This window comes from Pseudopodoces humilis, chromosome 1, assembly GCF_049639895.1.
Source record: "Pseudopodoces humilis isolate 2021_Gansu_Grassland_sample_001 chromosome 1, ASM4963989v1, whole genome shotgun sequence".
In the NCBI taxonomy this organism is placed as follows: domain Eukaryota; kingdom Metazoa; phylum Chordata; class Aves; order Passeriformes; family Paridae; genus Pseudopodoces; species Pseudopodoces humilis.
The window spans coordinates 121,788,073-121,804,920 of NC_142200.1; the positions used below are offsets into that span (position 1 = coordinate 121,788,073).

Below are 16,848 nucleotides of genomic sequence, written 5' to 3' on the forward strand. Positions count from 1 at the left end.
GTTACAGGGATGGATAGGTGTGCTGGTTATGCTCTTTTTGTAGCACAGTAAATTGGTGCTTTTTCTAAAAACTTGCTAAATATAATCAGTTCAGCTTATTAGCTCTTCAACTCTCCTCAAAAAAAATGCTTGTTTCAGATAGTGAGATGAACATTTGTCACAGCAATATATTCAGAATAAAAGAATTTACAGAATAAAAAATATTCAATTGAAATTGCCTAGAATTTTAGCTTTCTAAGAAGTGCAGCTCAGATATTATTTTTTAAATTGTGTTTCATCCAAATTTTGCTTTTCCTCTTCTCTATCCTAGTTTCAGTGATTACCTTTTTTTCTGGCTGGCACTGAAGTTTAAGCCTTTGAATTTTTCAAGGCTACTACTCACTCTGCTGACCACCAGCTACACTCCAGCTCAGTGGTCCTTACATACCTGAAATTCCTATTTCTTCAAAGAAGTCAAAATAGGGGAGTAATTCTGTTATCTTTACTTTTGTAGTATAGTTTTCCACATTAATATAAACTTATAAAGACTGCAACATATTCAAATTGCTGTGTGAATTATATTATCTTAGTGTGGCTTTTGCTGCTCTCGAAGGCTTGAGTGCCACAACAGTGGCACAGACCATGTCCTTCCATGCTGAGGCATTTTAAATCGTTCCCACACAGAGTTGTTGCACTGCAGAAGGACAGGCTTCACTATTGTCATCCATGACTTTATTTCACACAAATAATCAAGCATACTGAGATTCTAGGACTGTCTATGGTTTTTTGTCATACCTCTGCCATAATTTCAAAAAGAGAGATAAAGAGTATCCTATTGGTTTAACTGTCTCTCCTTAGGTCTGAAAGCAGGAGAAAGATAATAATTTTCCTATGAGTTCCAGTCCCATCTTCTCTTGCTCCAAGCCTTACAGGGGATCAAGGACAAGTATTTTATGATTCTCTACACAGCAAAGGGGAAATCTGTGAGCAGAGTCTTCAACATAAACACATGCACTGAGAGAAGAAGTTAATTCAGATGTTGCTATTTCTTTTTATTTCTAGCATTGTTTAATTACTATGCAGTCTTTAACCTTGTTGATGATTCCAGCTTTTGAAACCTACGGTTATCAGAGGGAAGAGTGGTAGCTACAGAACAAAGGATGCAGGAATAAACATACCACAGCAACCACCATTACTGCTTGAACTTTTCAGGTTCGTGTGGGATACACGTTGGCTCTGATCTTACTAAAAGATAGTTTAACAAAGAGTTTCAAAGCAAGCAATGATTTATGATTGCTCATTATTTTGTGTGGCCAAGATGAGACATCATATAACGATCCTGATGTTACTGCAGAAACAAAAGTTGTGACCTGAAGCCATAGCCATTATTTTGGTGTTTGATGGTGAAATGGAGGTGTGCAGCTCCACCAGTCCTTTTCAGCTGTGAGTTGTGATTACAGTGAAATTGTTGCTCATAACCAGTGTTTCTGGGAAACTATATTACACTTTACAGTGCCCTGGGTTTCCTACTCAGGCTCTTAGAGGTTTGGCAGGGCTGCTTACATATGGAAATGTGTGTAAAGATAGCACTGGGCCTTGCTCCCAGAGCCCTGCAGTGGGAAGGGGCCATGCCCTCTCCAAAGGGTGTTTCCAAGGGGTAACATCTGCACCCTAAAAAATATACCAAGAGTCTAGAAATATAAAGAAAAGTTTCATTAAACAGAAACCTTTGCAAGTGTAAGGGAAGACTCAACAAAGCCTTGGCACCCTGCTCCAGCCCTAGACCTGGTGGCTCTTTGAATTTGCCTTTTAACCCTCCACTGCTCTGCTCCCTTCCCTCCTGGCAAACAGAAGGCCCTTATACTACAAAGAATGTCTCCTTTAGAAGGCATTTATTTGGGAAAAGAATGTAAAACCTGATAGAGCTAGATCCAGCCACAGCTCAGCAGATTTCATGTTGCAAGTGTGCTATATTTTCTATTAAATCTGGCGCCAGCGATCACTTTCTGCCATTCAGTCCACTTTGTGTGGTTGTATATTTTCTTAATGAGGATCTGAAATCAGCCTCTTTCACTTAGCTGACAGTCTGCCAGAATTATGCCATCTTTCCAAATGTAGAGATCATACGATCCATCTGTTGTCTGCAGCCATGCAGGGGAAACATTTTCCAAAGAGAAATGTGGGTTGGTCCCAAAAGTATGTAATTATCCAGATGCTGAAGTGTTTCAGATGTTTCAAGGTGCTCTTGGGCCTGGTCTTGGGCATTGAAGCTCCTATGAAGTCTTTTAGGATAATGTACATAACTAAGTCTTTTAGCTGCCAGGAAATTTTCAGAGTACAGGCGTAATTTTTAAATTATTTTTAAATAACTTTGAGCTGAATCAGATATTTAGGCCTCAGCAACATCATCTGGGGACATTTGTGAGTACTTACAATCTTAAGTAGTTCACGTTTTTGTTGTTAATATTAGCATATATGATATAAAATATAAAGAGCATTAAGTGAATATGCAGAAAGATGTTTTAATCTATTTTTATAATTATTTAATTATATGCTAGAATACTGCAGTAACTCTGCAACATCATTGACTCTCATAACTCTGCAAACTACCAGATGCAAAAGAAGTTGTAGGATGATGAATAATAGTAATGGAGGGGAAAAAAAGGGAAAAGATGATTGAGAGACTGTAAAACGAAGGGCTATCTCAGATCTTTCTCTGCCTTACTTAAAGGCGTGTGGAATTCATTTCATATTGCATCTGACTCTGTTTAAATTTTCTTTGCAGATATCTTGAATGTTGCCAAATATGATTAAACTGACAGTTTAGACCCTCATCAGGTGCCGCCTCCTTGACGTACAGAACCCAAATTTTAATCATGAGCAAATGGAACTTTCTCTGAAGTACTGATAAAACTGTGTTCGAACTACTAAACCAGTCCTTGGTAAGATGGACTTTAAGTCCTATAGCTGCAAACACCTTTACCAGCCCCAAGGTATTAAATTTGGAAACATCCACCCATTCATTGCTTTTTTCTGTCAGCTGTACTTGGGCTGACAACAGCATGAGTCAGTTCTTACTATGTTTCAGACTCCAGGAAGAGAAAGACTCCAGCATCCCCTCTCAGATCACAACTGCCGTACCTATGGACTGAACCTCATTATGTTGAGGAACTTCTGTGATGTTAAGAGCATGGGGTTTGCCCTTGGAGAGAAATAAGTTCTACCAAAGCTATAATGAGAACACACAGCATTCATCATATTTTAAAAATTTAAAATGTGCAGGCATATCTTCTGAAATATGTAAACTGAACCAAACCCAAAAAAACCCCAAACAAACAAACCAAAACAAAACCAGGTAGATTTCTCATCTTGTTTTTGAGAGTAGTAGAAACATGAATTTTTAGCGTACCATTGGCCAAATTATTCAAAGGATCCATTGACTGGAGAGCATTTTGGTGTATAGGACCAGTGGTTTTTGCCTTCAAACTGGAAAGACATGCTAGATACCTGAGAAGAGCACCACAAAGATAAAGTTCTAATGACATTCACTTCAACCCTGCTTCCCCTTGCAGAACATAGTTCTTGTGAAGCTATGGGTCGTTAGAAATATTTTTTGTGAGGGCTTCTGAATCACTTCCATAGCACATAAACACCAAATATCACCCCAAAGATGCAGTGTGACCTCAGAGATGAAAAGAGAAGACTTTATGCCCAAACTATTTTCTTTTGCTGAAAGCATCCAGTGACACATTTTTGAATGACAGAAAGTCTACACAGAGGTTGGTAATGATCACCTTGCAGTAGCATGGTGGAAATGCTGGCAACACCATAAAGGCTCCTTAGTGAAAACCCAGGGAAAACACAAACCTATATTTGCTGTGGTTTCTTTCCACTCCATGTATAATGCTGCTACTGCCTGCATGGTGTTGCTCTCCTGTGTCTGTATTGCAAATGGGGTGGTGCTTATCTGCATCATTTGTGGTGCCACAGCTGTTACTGGGGAGCTGCTAATCCATTCCCTTCAGTTTTGATGTCCTTACAGTAGCACCTATTCCAGCATGGATTTCACAGGCCATTTTCAAAAGCTCTTGAGCAAAGTTTAATGGCAGAATTTTGTCATATAATATTTTGCTAACTTCTATGATTTAAGGAGCAGCAGAAATCCTTTTTTTCCTCAATGAGCAGTTTGGGAGGGATATGAGCAGAGAAATACAATGCCTCCCCTTCCCATAACCACAAGGAATGAAAAAGCTTCTTCTACCTCTTTGTAGCAGTTTAACTTGTTTCTGATGCACATTAGATCTGTGGGAATATGAAGGGCTGTTTCTTGCAGTAATAGCTGAGTGACTGTATTGCCTTTTTTCCTCCTGTCTATATGCCTTTGGGTTGGCCCCTTACCCTTAATGTGAGCAATTATGAAGTGCTTCCTATCATACATCTGATTCAGCATTAAGAACTTAATTTCCCAACAGTGCTTCTAATCTTTAAAGATGGTTATTTTTCTTCTTTTTTGGATGAAATTTCCTACCCACAGTGAATTCTGTGAGGAAATGGTAGGACTTAGACAGTTAACCTGCCAGCTACACTAACAAATCAGATAGTTTGACATCTAGACCAGACTATTAGTTCCTGCAATGAACTGACAACATGAAACCACAGATGGAAGGATTTGGTGTTGCAAAATCTTACCTGCCAAATTGGAGGCTACGTTGTCCTCTCGGAAGAAACAGCCCATTCTGGGATGCATCCTCAAGAAGGAGAATGTGGCAGCTGTTTCACTTTTTACAGCAACATGACACAGTGTTGTAGGAAAGAAAATACAGAGAGTTATCTTAGTTGATTGAAATTAAGCCAAATGACATTGTGCCATACCACAGCCACTCAATTACATACATTGAATGTAGATAAAGTTGTAGTTACCCATAATGGACTTTGGCCAAAAGACAACATCATGAATCTTTCCAAGACACTAAAGGATTTTCACTGACCAAAACTTTAACATGTTGGCAGATAACTGCTAGGTTGAAGGCCATTTGGGGACAACAAAAATAGATCACAAATGTCACTGTAGATAGCATATGGCTGTAAGCCACTGAAATATAATTGATCAAACTTCTATCTGTTTGGAAGGAATGATGACCATTTTACTGTCAAATAACCCAGATTCAGCAAAAATTCCTTCAGACATTCAAATTACTCAAACCTCTGATACAGTGATTACAAGGAAGCAGTGCAGTAAGCTCTGTGAGTCTATAGCTTGTTTTAATACTGGTTTATTTTTTTATTAAAATGGATGCTCTAAACATTATGCATTGTTGTAGAGAAAAGGATTGCCAACTCAACTATAAAGTTCATTTTTTTGAGCTAAAGCCCTTGCTACATTCCACCGAACATCCTCTACCTTCAAATTAATTACAACATCTGCTGTTGCCAAGAGATTCATTAGTCCTTTTGCAAAGTGTGAAAAACAAAGCCTAACATTAGATCAGACAATAGAAAATGTCTTAAGTTGCTCACATGTGAAGTCAGACATAAACCTGAACATATTTTAGAGTCAGAAAAGTATTTTGGAATTAAGTCTCTGCTCTGACATTGAAAATCTGGGTCATATCTTACTGCTTAGGATCCAGTCCATATAGGCCCTACTGAGCTCAAAACATCCTTACACTTACTAAGTCAGCAACAACATTCCTACTATGCAGAAAAATGTGGATGTTTTGGAGACTAAAAATTAATTACAAACTTACTGAAAAGGATTATAGTTTTAATAATGAAAAATTCCACAAGATCAGCTAAATATTAGAGAACAATGACTGATGCTTTACTCCAAAGGCAGCCTTTCTTACATATCTCTTATACTCTTAGGCTGGACCCATTATAATTTTCATTTTATTTTAAGTTTAATTGACCCTTTTTAAGACTTGATCCAAAGGCCACTGAACAGTCTCCTTGACATCAAAGGATTTTGGACAAAGTCCTTAATGAATGTAAGCACAAATGTTCTAAAAGGAGAGACAAATATTTCTCTGCTTCTGACATGAACTATTTTTAGTGCTGCAAGGTCAGATAGTAGATTTTGGTATGAGAATGTTTGATATAGATACTTTTCAAGGCAGAAGCAGTACAGTATTTTGTATAAATACAAGTACAGATGTTTGTTTGGAGGTCAGAGTTCATAAATAGTCAAGTATGTACATAGATATGTGAACAGTGAATGTGTGCTAATTTAATTTAACATATCAGTAAATTACTACCTCTTTGGAAAATTGCCTTTGGAATTTGGTAACCAAGATTTGTGCTCTAGATTAGCTTCATTGTTGACCTACTATATAATTTTTGGTCAGAAAATAAAGCCAGGACATGGACTTATGGACAGATCAGCCCTCTGTGAAAAAGGTAACCTAATCATCATCCTATATTCTGGAGGAAGAAAAGTGAGATTGGGGCTGTAAAATGAGGAATAATCATGGATAGCAGATCTTTAGGCATCATAGCTGATAGTCCATAGCATAAAACAATTATAATCTCCCCAAGTAGAAAGGAATATGTAAACTTTGATCCATGCCAACTGCCTTTCTGAAAGGAAATACAGCCTGGCAGAGATGGAAATAAACCCTTGCTCCCTCAAAAGTTTTCCTACTTCTAAGTAGGTGTCCTTGAAAGTAAGATAAGAGGGATATGAGTGTTCATTTCTGTGAACCTTTCCCCTCCAGGCTCACCTCCTCTTCATGGTGACATTCAACCCTTGTGGTCTATGGCCACGAGGAGAAGGTGGATGGGTTCCAACTTGGAGACCTGGCATTCAATTAGCCTACCAATAAAAAAACAAAAACAAAAACCAACAACAAAATAAAACACCCACATTTATTTTGCCCAGGAAAGCATATGTATAGTTGGGATGACCTTCCATGCTCTTTCCCTCACACCAGAATTTGCTGCCTGCTTCAGATGTACAAAACAGCCTATTATCCTGTCTATTGAACTTCTGTGTTCATTTCTGAGTTATGGTTGTTTCTCATATGACCTCTTTTTCATTTTCATCTGCGAGATTCCAAGAGCACCTGAAATCCTAAGGGAGACCACATATAGTAGGAAGCATGGGAGGGGGGGGTGTATTTTTCCTAGGGTTGCAGACATGGCTAACAGGGTGAAAGCTCACTTCTGTGCTGAAATCCTGGCTCTACAGCTGTAATTCTAACTGCTCAAGCTGCAGAGAATTTGAGTCCACCCATAGGAAGAAGGCTTTATTGAATGCTTTATCCATCACTGGTGCTGGAGGTGCACCCTGCCCCAAGCTGGAAGAAAAAAGCAGAATTTGTGGCTAAAAGGACCTGAAGTTTAATAGAGTTTCTGTAGGCCAAGTGTACTGAGAGACTGAATACATAGATTTGAGTGATGCATGAGAGAAGGAAGAATACAAGAAAAACATATATTAATACAGTGCGTGAAAGATGGAAGAGATGGAAAGGAAAAAAACCAAAGGAGCTGAAATAGCCGATAAGCTCCATTATTAATAAAAATAACTATTATCCCCTGGAGTGTAGATAAGATTGTTTTACTAAGTGGTCTTTTCAGATTTAGATGTGAAACCACATAAACAAGACCCAGAGCCATAATTAGGGGCAGAACTCCACCACAGCATTAGATATGTTGATCTCTTGTGATGGGAAGGACTGGTCTTGTCGCAGATACACGAGAGGATACCACTCAGGCTTCCACCAAGGTACTTAGGATCTGCTTAAACAGCCCCATCCACGGCCACAAATTATTTCTGGAGCTGAATAAAAGATTTTATATAAAAACGCGTGTTGAAAATAATCTCAGATCTGAATTTATTGGGAGACCTGTCTCCTGTGTGAGACTGCTAGTTTGCCAGTAGGATATAGGTGTTTCTGGGCCTCGCACAGATTCGAGAGCTGGGAGGGGAGGATGGATGCAGGAGATGCGGGGGGCGCAGCGCTCTCTGCCGCCGGCCCAGAGGCGGGAATGATGCAGCACCGGCCGCGCACTGGGGACACTGGGAACACTGGGAATAATTCTGTCACATCCTTTCGTGGCAGCAAGCTGCTAGGACTCTTACATGAACAGACGCATGACGACGACTTTAAAAGCTAAATAAAAATCATTGTAGCGATGTTGACGATAAAACTGACTCGTCAGAGGAGCTCCGCGTTATCCGTATTCCAGAACTTCCGAACGAAGCGAGTGTCCCAGCGCCGGCACTGGAAGCCCACCCGTGGGAAGTGTCCTTATGTCCGCGGGGGATCCGTGTGCCGGACCTCTCCCCAGGACCCAGCACGGCTTCCCCCGGGTGGGCAGCGTGGGGCCACCTCAGCGAGGAAAAACCCTCGGGGCTCGCTGAAACACGAGTGAACAGAGCCGGGAGCGGGCGGGCAGCACCTCAGGGCCCCGGAACTCGGCTGACCCAGCCTGACGGGGCTCCGGTCAAGGCGGGAGCGAGTCACCCGGGAGCCGCGGCGGGGCCGGCGGGGAATCGTGCCCTCCGGTGGCCGCCGGCCGCACTGCCCTGCCCGGCCCTGCACTGCCCTGCCCTGCCCGGCTCCACACTGCCCTGCCCGGCTCCGCACTGCCCTGCCCGGCCCTGCACTGCCCTGCACTGCCCTGCCCTGCCCGGCTCCGCACTGCCCTGCCCGGCTCCACACTGCCCTGCCCGGCCCTGCACTGCCCTGCACTGCCCTGCACTGCCCGGCTCCGCACTGCCCTGCCCGGCCCTGCACTGCCCTGCCCTGCCCGGCTCCGCGCTGCCCTGCCCGGCTCCGCACTGCCCTGCCCGGCTCCGCACTGCCCTGCCCGGCTCCGCACTGCCCTGCCCGGCCCTGCACTGCCCTGCCCTGCCCGGCTCCGCACTGCCCTGCCCGGCTCCGCACAGCCCTGCCCTGCCCTGCCCCGCACAGCCCTGCCCCGCACAGCCCTGCCCTGCCCTGCCCCGCACTGCCCTGCCCCGCAGCCCCAGCCCTGCCGGAGGAGCCGAGCCGAGCCGCACCGCGCCCATCCACGCCGGGCCCAGGTAGGGAGGACCAATGACAGGAGATGCTTGTCAGCTTTTCCGCGTCCTTGGTTGTATGAGCTACAGCGGTGATAGGAAGGAAAAAAGAGCTGGAAGACAAGAAACGTGTCCCGCTCCCATGCCCTTTATTCTGCCCGTTTGCTGTCACTGAGCAGAAAGTTGTACCAGGGCATAGTGAGAGTTCTCAGCCAGTTTCCCTGTGTGCTTTCTACACGGAGCAAATTACAGCATGAATGCCAGTGGAGAAGTGCTAGGTGCTCTCTCGTCTCTTTCCAAGGATATGGTCCTGACCAGGCTTTCACCTAGAATCCATAGGAATTAAAATACCTGGCTACAGAAACAAACAGGGAAACTTCAATTGATTTCAATTGGTCTTTGCATCATAAAGATAAAACCTCTGAGAAAACACCCAATTGAAGGCTATGGCATCAAAAACAAGCAGGCAGGCAGGCTGCCTCTAGGCATGCATGCATGTAACACATTGCTCAATATTCCAAGAAATCACGAGCAGTGAGAGTTTTACCACAGTGAACAGCCTTTGTGATCTAAATTACATGTGTATGTGCTTGCTGTATGGGGGAAAAAGAACAGCCTTATTGCAATCCAACCGTAATTTGTGTGCATGCACAATGTGTATAGCACATTGATGAGGGGCAACATTGTAATTGCAGCCACCAGATCTTGAGCACTTTAGTGCTTAAACTTCTGCACTGGTTTATAAACAGGCAGACAAAAGTGAGTCATTCATTCATTCATTCTTAGAAATCAAGGAAATAATCAACCTTTTGACCTATTCCCCTGAAAAGCTGTGATGTTTCTGCCTGGCTAAGGCAGATACTGCTTGTCCTGTCCTGCAAGTGTCTCAACAGTTCATGGGTGCCTACAGTAGGGCTGGTATAAAGCTGGGGAGATCCTTTACAGCTATTTCACTGCAATCCACCATGACTACGATGATCGTCGTAGACCAACTTACTCCTCATTTCTTCCTCCCAGGAGTTTGTAGTTTATTTAGCTGTGTTCACAGCCATACCTGTAATCTAGATTTACCAGTGCTTTGTACTTTTCTGCACAGGTGATAAAATGCTGGAGTGCTCTGTGTCCCGTGAGTGTCCCATGTAAGAGTTCATCCCACAACACATATTTTCTTGAGCTGAGTCCCAGGGAAACTTGCAGGAATGGACCTGGAAATATCTCTAGAAAGGCCCTTGATCTGTTTGCAGTTTTGTTTGCTGCCACCAAAGAGTGAAACAGGGTTGAAATTCTGCCTAAGGAGCCAGGAGAGTTCTTACCCAAGCCATGCCTATGCATAGAGAAAAACAGGACTTGCTATCCTTTGTCCCATGCTCTAAAGTGGTCTGCAGAAGTACCTTAGTGGCTTAATGGTCGTTCAAAACAGATGGTTTAACACTGCATAACTAAAACACAATTATTACTTTAGTGTGAAACACAAAGGCTTCACCTCAATCCCCATCAGAACTGTAGATTTCAAAATAAACCAGAATTTAATTGATTTTCTTTAATCCCTGCACAGACTTCCCTTCCCTCCTGACATATATATGCATTCACACTGCAAAAGATCAACAGTCCATGCATGCACACACAAACACATCCTCACATATAAACACAGCAATATGTCTTTCTCTCTCACACAGGCTCCCAGACATGACTCTCTGACACCTCCACCCTCCTCCCAACACATCTCCACACACTCCAGCCCTAGGCAGGGTTGTTGCCTGCCAGCAGGCCTGGGGATCTAAGCAGGCTCCTACACACAGCCAGCCCAGCCCAAGTCCCTGGGGACAGATTGTTGCCACCACAGCTCATCTGGCCCTTGCTCTCCTGTGTGGGTCTTGACAGTAACATCATGGGCTGCTCCTGAGCCCATCATTTGTGAGTCAGAGATAAAACAGAAGCCATAATGAAGATGATGGGGGGGGGGGGGGCGAGGGGGGAGGGTTGTACAGTCCTGGTTCATACAGCAGTGTGCAGGTCACAGGTAGAACCACATGAGTCCTGCTAAACGCTGCTGGTTGTGTTTTGAACTGTTTTGCTGCAGTTCACCCAAAGAGTAGCTGACACTAAGCCCAGCCATCTGCTATGGTCAACTGCTCCTCTCTCCCAACTCTATGCCTACATTTCTCCATGTTTTCTATTTTTACAAACCATGTAATACTACTTCTCCACCTGTCCTTGACTCCTCCATACACCCTACTCTGCCTACCCTCCTCCTGCCCCATGACAAGCAGGTGATGTCCTGCATCCCATTCAAAGGTCAGGTTACCCAGACAAGTCGTGTATCCTGCCAGATCAGCTCAGGTGGTGCTGCCCCTCCCTCCTTTCAGACAGCATCCCGTTCCCAGCAAGGTAATTGCTATCCAGGTTTGGTTTTGCTCTGTGATGGAGGGAAGGAAGGAGGGAAGGAAGGAGGGAAGGAAGGAAGGAGGGAAGGAAGGAAGGAGGGAGGGAAGGAAGGAAGGAAGGAAGGAAGGAAGGAAGGAAGGAAGGAAGGAAGGAAGGAAGGAAGGAAGGAAGGAAGGAAGGAAGGAAGGAAGGAAGGAAGGAGGGAAGGAAGGAAGGAAGGAAGGAAGGAAGGAAGGAAGGAAGGAAGGAAGGAAGGAAGGAAGAAGGAAGGAAGGAAGGAAGGAAGGAAGGAAGGAAGGAAGGAAGGAAGGAAGGAAGGAAGGAAGGAAGGAAGGAAGGAAGGAAGGAAGGAAGGAAGGAAGGAAGGAAGGAAGGAAGGAAGGAAGGAAGGAAGGAGGGAAGGAAGGAAGGAGGGAAGGAGGGAAGGAGGGAAGGAGGGAAGGAAGGAAGGAAGGAAGGAAGGCCTCTAGAGCCACCTACAGATCCTCATCACTACTGTTTCCAACATTGCTTCTGCAATGACACTGCTCAAAACCCCAGATGAGCAGTGAGGCTCTGGGTTCAGAGAAAATTATTGGTGAGAGGGAGGTGAAAGGAGATCCAGCTCTTCTTACCTTGGGATCAGCAGCTGCTACCAACACAAGGGAACCCCTGAAGCTCTCTGGACCAGCCATGGTGTTAAGCTGAGTGAAGAGGCCTGTGATCGCAGAAGACAGCAGGGACAAGCCGAAAGCCGGGGAAGCTGTGCAGGCTCACTGTGGGTCTGTGTGCCGATGTGCCTTCCCGTGCCGGCTAAGGCGGTCCCTATTTCCTCCCCGATCCTGTTTCCAGCTGTTTCCCAAAAGAGAAGGTTTTGGGCAGACTGCTATGTGCTCGCACCCCGGGATGGAAACCCGAGAAGGAGAGCTCGCCGCGAGGGGCAGCGAACGGAGAAGGGCCGGGACAGCTCCGGCGGCGGCGGGTGCCCGACGGGGGCTGCGGCGGGGCCGGGCGGCTGCCCCTCGGCGGCGGCCGAGCAGGGGCCTGGCCCCGGGCAGCTCCCGAGATGAAACACCTCTGCCCGGAGGAAAGGGAGTCAGTCCTCAGGAAGAGGAGAGAGATGACTCTGTTCCCCGGAGAAGATGACAGCGCTCTTCCAGAAGCCTTGTCTTATTTCACTCCTGGGATTTATCGCTCCTCTGCCATTCCGCTCTCCCTGTCCGCCCTCACACCTCAAACAAGCCGGGGAGCCTCTGCGTTGGCGGCGCTGCCCGCTCCGCCCCGCGCCCCGCCGTGCCCGTCCCCAGGCCGGCAGCGGGGAGCGCGTCCGCACGCAGGGAGCAGAGAGAGCTTCGCCCGGTTTACTGATGGGTGACAATTTCTAGCTTCCCCTCCCAGGCGTTCCCCGTTTGAATCTGACCTGTTGTTAAAAAGACACACCACCTGCTCTGTGCTGCCAGCGAGCGGGGAAGGAGGCACAAAGGCGGGGGATGGGAAGAAATAGCTTTGGCTGCAGACATAGAAGAGAAATTAAAATAAATAATCTCTTTTCCCAGGAAGTGCCGGACACGGGCGCCTTGTGGGAGGACGGACTGAAGTGAGTGGTCAGTACACTCAGAGTGTGGGCAAAGAGGGTCTGTACACCCTTTCCAATTCCCGATGTGCCAGGTTGGAGACGCGGATCCTCCTGGGTTTCTCTTAAGACGAGCTCAAGGACTGGTACTTATGCGTGTATGAAGCCAAAGCTTGGTTTCCCCGCTGCTTCCACCTCTGCGGATGGCTTTCTCCGAGCGCTGTCCTCCAGCCTGGCAGGACGAGACTGTGCCACCCCCCCTCCCCAGCCCAGAAATGTGCGACTCCCTCGGCAAGTCAGACCCCGGGGCGCTCAGTGATTGGGAGTGCGGCGTGCGCTAAAGCGGGTCAAAATTAAGATGTGCCTGGATGCTGCCCAGCGGGTAATTTCCCTTTCCTCCTTGCTGCAAGCCTGATGCGGAGGGGGATGCCCGAGAGGTGCGGGATTTCCGAGGCCGCTCGGGGCGGTCGCCCCCAGCACAGGCACGAAGCGGCTCGCTGACCCCTCCGCAGGGGCGCACGGGGTGCTGCGCACCCCCTGAACCCCCGGGCCGGCCCCTCAGCAGCACCCCAAAGCCGAGCGCTAACCGAAGGAGTGTGAGAGAGAAACCACGGAGAGGGAAACCGAGAAAGAGTCTGGAGTAAGGATGTATGTGCGTGCGTGTGGGGAAGCCAGATCACTTGTGAATGGCTTGAAAAAAATAATTGGGGGAGGGCGTGGAGGGGGGGAAGCGGAAACTTTCCTATAAAACTCAGCAAAAGTCCCTCCTCTCCACGTCAGGCCAATGACACTGCTGCCCCCAAACTTTCCGCCAGCAGGAGCTATAAGAACCTCCAAGTCTTCAACTTTCTCCCAATCCCAGACACCTCGAAGGGGCTCCAAGGAGGGATCGGGAGGGATTTTTTTTTTTGGTTGGCCTTTTTATTTTTTTCCTCTTGGATCCTGATGCCATCCCCCCTCCCCCCAAAGTGAGGTCCTCCCTCCTTCCTTCCCTCCTCCTTCTCCTCGCAGGCCAGCGAAGCAGCCGATCAAGGGGGAGCTGGCGGGTTAGGTGCCCCCCTCTTCTCCCTGCCCTCCCCCCCCTCCCGGCCCTCTTCTCGCGTCTCCCCCCAGAGATGATGCAGCAGGACGAGTCAAACTCGCCAGTCTCCCCCGCCGACGACAGCTTGAGCAACAGCGAAGAGGAGCCGGACCGGCAGCAGCTGCCCAACAACAAGAGAGGGGGGCGCAAGCGCCGCTCCAGCCGCCGCAGCGCCGGCGGCGCCGTCGGGGCCGCGGACGAGCCCTGCAGCCCGGCCCAAGGCAAGCGGGGCAAGAAGTGCGGGGCGGGCGGGGGCGGCGGGGGCGGCGGAAGCAGCAGCGGCGGCGGCAGCCCCCAGTCCTACGAGGAGCTGCAGACCCAGCGGGTCATGGCCAACGTGCGGGAGCGGCAGCGCACGCAGTCGCTGAACGAAGCCTTCGCCGCCCTGCGGAAGATCATCCCCACGCTGCCCTCGGACAAGCTGAGCAAGATCCAGACCCTCAAACTGGCGGCCAGGTACATCGACTTCCTCTACCAGGTCTTACAGAGCGACGAGCTGGACTCCAAGATGGCAAGCTGCAGCTATGTGGCCCACGAGCGGCTCAGCTACGCCTTCTCGGTGTGGAGAATGGAGGGCGCCTGGTCCATGTCCGCATCCCACTAGCAGGCGGCGTCCCCCACCCGCATCCCCCTGGCAGGAGCCCTAGGTAAGACAGGGACCCCGAAACCGGCGGGAAGAAAGGGGGGAGAGAGGCGAGAGGCCGCGGGCTGCGCCGTGAGCCGGACACGCGTGGCCGTGGGGCGAGAGGGCCCGCACCCCGCCCGGAGGGGCCTGGCTTGCCGGGGCGGCCGGAGAGCGGGGCGGCTGGAGGTGCCTCCCCCGCTCCGGCGTGTCCCTCCTCCTGCGCGGCCCGAGGTGCGGCCCGGGCCCCGCGGGGCCCACGCGTGGCCGGGTGCTGCCGGCGGGCTGGGCTGCGGGAGGGAGGCGGCGGCGGTGCGGGTGTGCCCCAGCCAGATGGGGCCGGCCTGAGATCACTTCTTCACCAAACGCTGCGGAGCCAGCAGGGCTGCTGGGATAGCTCCTGCTGCTGGGATGGCTCGTGCTGCCGCCGCCGCTGCTGCTCATATTTTGAAGTGAATCCATGTCCTCCCGTTGTGCTGCCCGATGAGGGCTTCCTACCGCCCCGGCAGTCCCTTTCCTCGGCTCTGACAACAGGGTCCGCCGGGCTGGGGTGTCACACGGTCACCGCACGGCCCCCACGGCGAGTTCTCCCTTCTCCATTCCTGTCCGATACGGGTGTTTCCAGAGACAGAGAGGTGTAGGTAGATGTTTGTGTAACTTTCGTTTCAGTAACGAGTTTTCCGCCCTTTCTGGGTTTTTGCAGATGACATTGCTCCCACAGAAGGAGAGAATGGACAATCTAGAGACTCTGAAGTTGGATACGATTTTTTTTTGATCTTGTCTAACAAAAAATGTACCAAGGATTTCTTGGAAATTAGAAGAGTAATATCCAAATTCAAAGCAGGGCGTGGGGAGCACTTAAGGAAAGAGAAAGAGAGAAGGGCTTTGGACAGTGACTACCCTCTGGGCGTCGGTACAATCCACACATCTCTGCATTCTGATAGAAGTCTGAATCGTTCGATTTTATTTTTTTTTTTTAATTTTGACGAAGAATGTTGGAATTGAACTTTTTTTTTATTTGCCCTTTTTTTTTTTTTTTTGCATGCATGCATTCCCAAGAGGTCGTGCCTATGAGCCACTGATGAAAGGAAATACATTATTGTGGACTTTCTTCATTCTTGAATGAAACCAAGCAGCCAACCAAAAATATCCCTGTAGAGATGAAAACTTTTTTTTTTTTTTTTTTTTTTTAAGGGGGGAATAAGCTGGGCTCAAGCTGTTATATACCCGGTTCCTAACTTTTTTATTATTATTATTTTTCCTCTGAGAAAAAAATAAACATTTTATTTATTTATTGATGACCCATGTTAAAATGCAAATAGATCCGGTGTCTAAATGCATTCCTATTTTTATGATTGTTTTGTAAATACCTTTGTACATTATTTTTCTGCAATAAATAAATATGACTGAAATTTTAATAACCTTAAAGTTTGGTCTCTCTGAGAACTCAGGGTTAGAACTGTAGATAAATACCTGCTTGTTGAGCTGTAAAGACACCCAAGAGAGAGGGGGCACTAGTATAAACAAACCAGGCGAAAAACGCAAATAAACTAGCTACTGACAGACACAGGCTCGTTATTTATTGAGACAGCTTTATGATTCTGTGCTGAAGCTCACTACATCTGCAGAGGAAGGTATTGTCTCTTCTCTCTTTCTCTCTCTCTCCCCCTTTAATCTTTACGCCAGGCACGGCGGAGTTGAGCGGGGAGTGGAGTTTTAATGCCCAGCTCTACCCCTGCCTTCGTGTTTTGCCCCCAGATGTGAGGCAGGAGCGGGGCCCGTTCCCCAGCGCCCGGCGCAGGTACTTTTGCTGATATCACTGAGGAAGTGGCATCGGTTTTAAACAGAGATTCGTCCATCCAGAGGCAAAGTCAAAGAAAGTGAGATTGAAATAGGGAAGTGTCTAGCGAGTGGGGTTTTCCGGTGGAAGTGATGTTTGACTGCTCTGCTCTCTAGGGTTTTATATAATATATATACTAGCGATCACATCTTCGTTGTGCAAAGCACGGGGGGATACTCTAACCCGCCCTCTTCTCCTTTTCTACGTGTAGGGCGCATATTGCCCCTCTTTCTTTTCACCATGCTTTCCGCCGGGTCCCGGTATGCGGCGAGAGCCCGAGCTGCAAAAGAGAGGGAACCTCCAGATCTGAGGGGTCGGAAGGAAAGTGAAAGGGAAGTTATGAACAAAAAAAACCCGACCAAACAAACAGAAAACAAAACAACCC

The 16,848-nt window shown here is 47.6% G+C and overlaps 1 protein-coding gene across 1 annotated transcript; it reads left to right on the forward strand.

Annotated features, from left to right (window-relative positions):
* Positions 1-13,792: 13,792 nt before the first annotated feature.
* TWIST1 (twist family bHLH transcription factor 1) lies at positions 13,793-15,921 on the forward strand. Its single transcript, XM_005518861.3, has 2 exons — positions 13,793-14,648; positions 15,327-15,921. Exon 1 carries the CDS (start codon positions 14,036-14,038, stop codon positions 14,603-14,605), a length of 570 nt encoding a protein of 189 aa, XP_005518918.1. The 5' UTR covers positions 13,793-14,035; the 3' UTR covers positions 14,606-14,648; positions 15,327-15,921.
* Positions 15,922-16,848: the final 927 nt, after the last annotated feature.

Excerpts from the sequence above, each read along its gene's own strand:
- TWIST1 (XM_005518861.3), top strand. The coding sequence starts at position 14,036 with ATGATGCAGCAGGACGAGTCAAACTCGCCAGTCTCCCCCGCCGACGAC.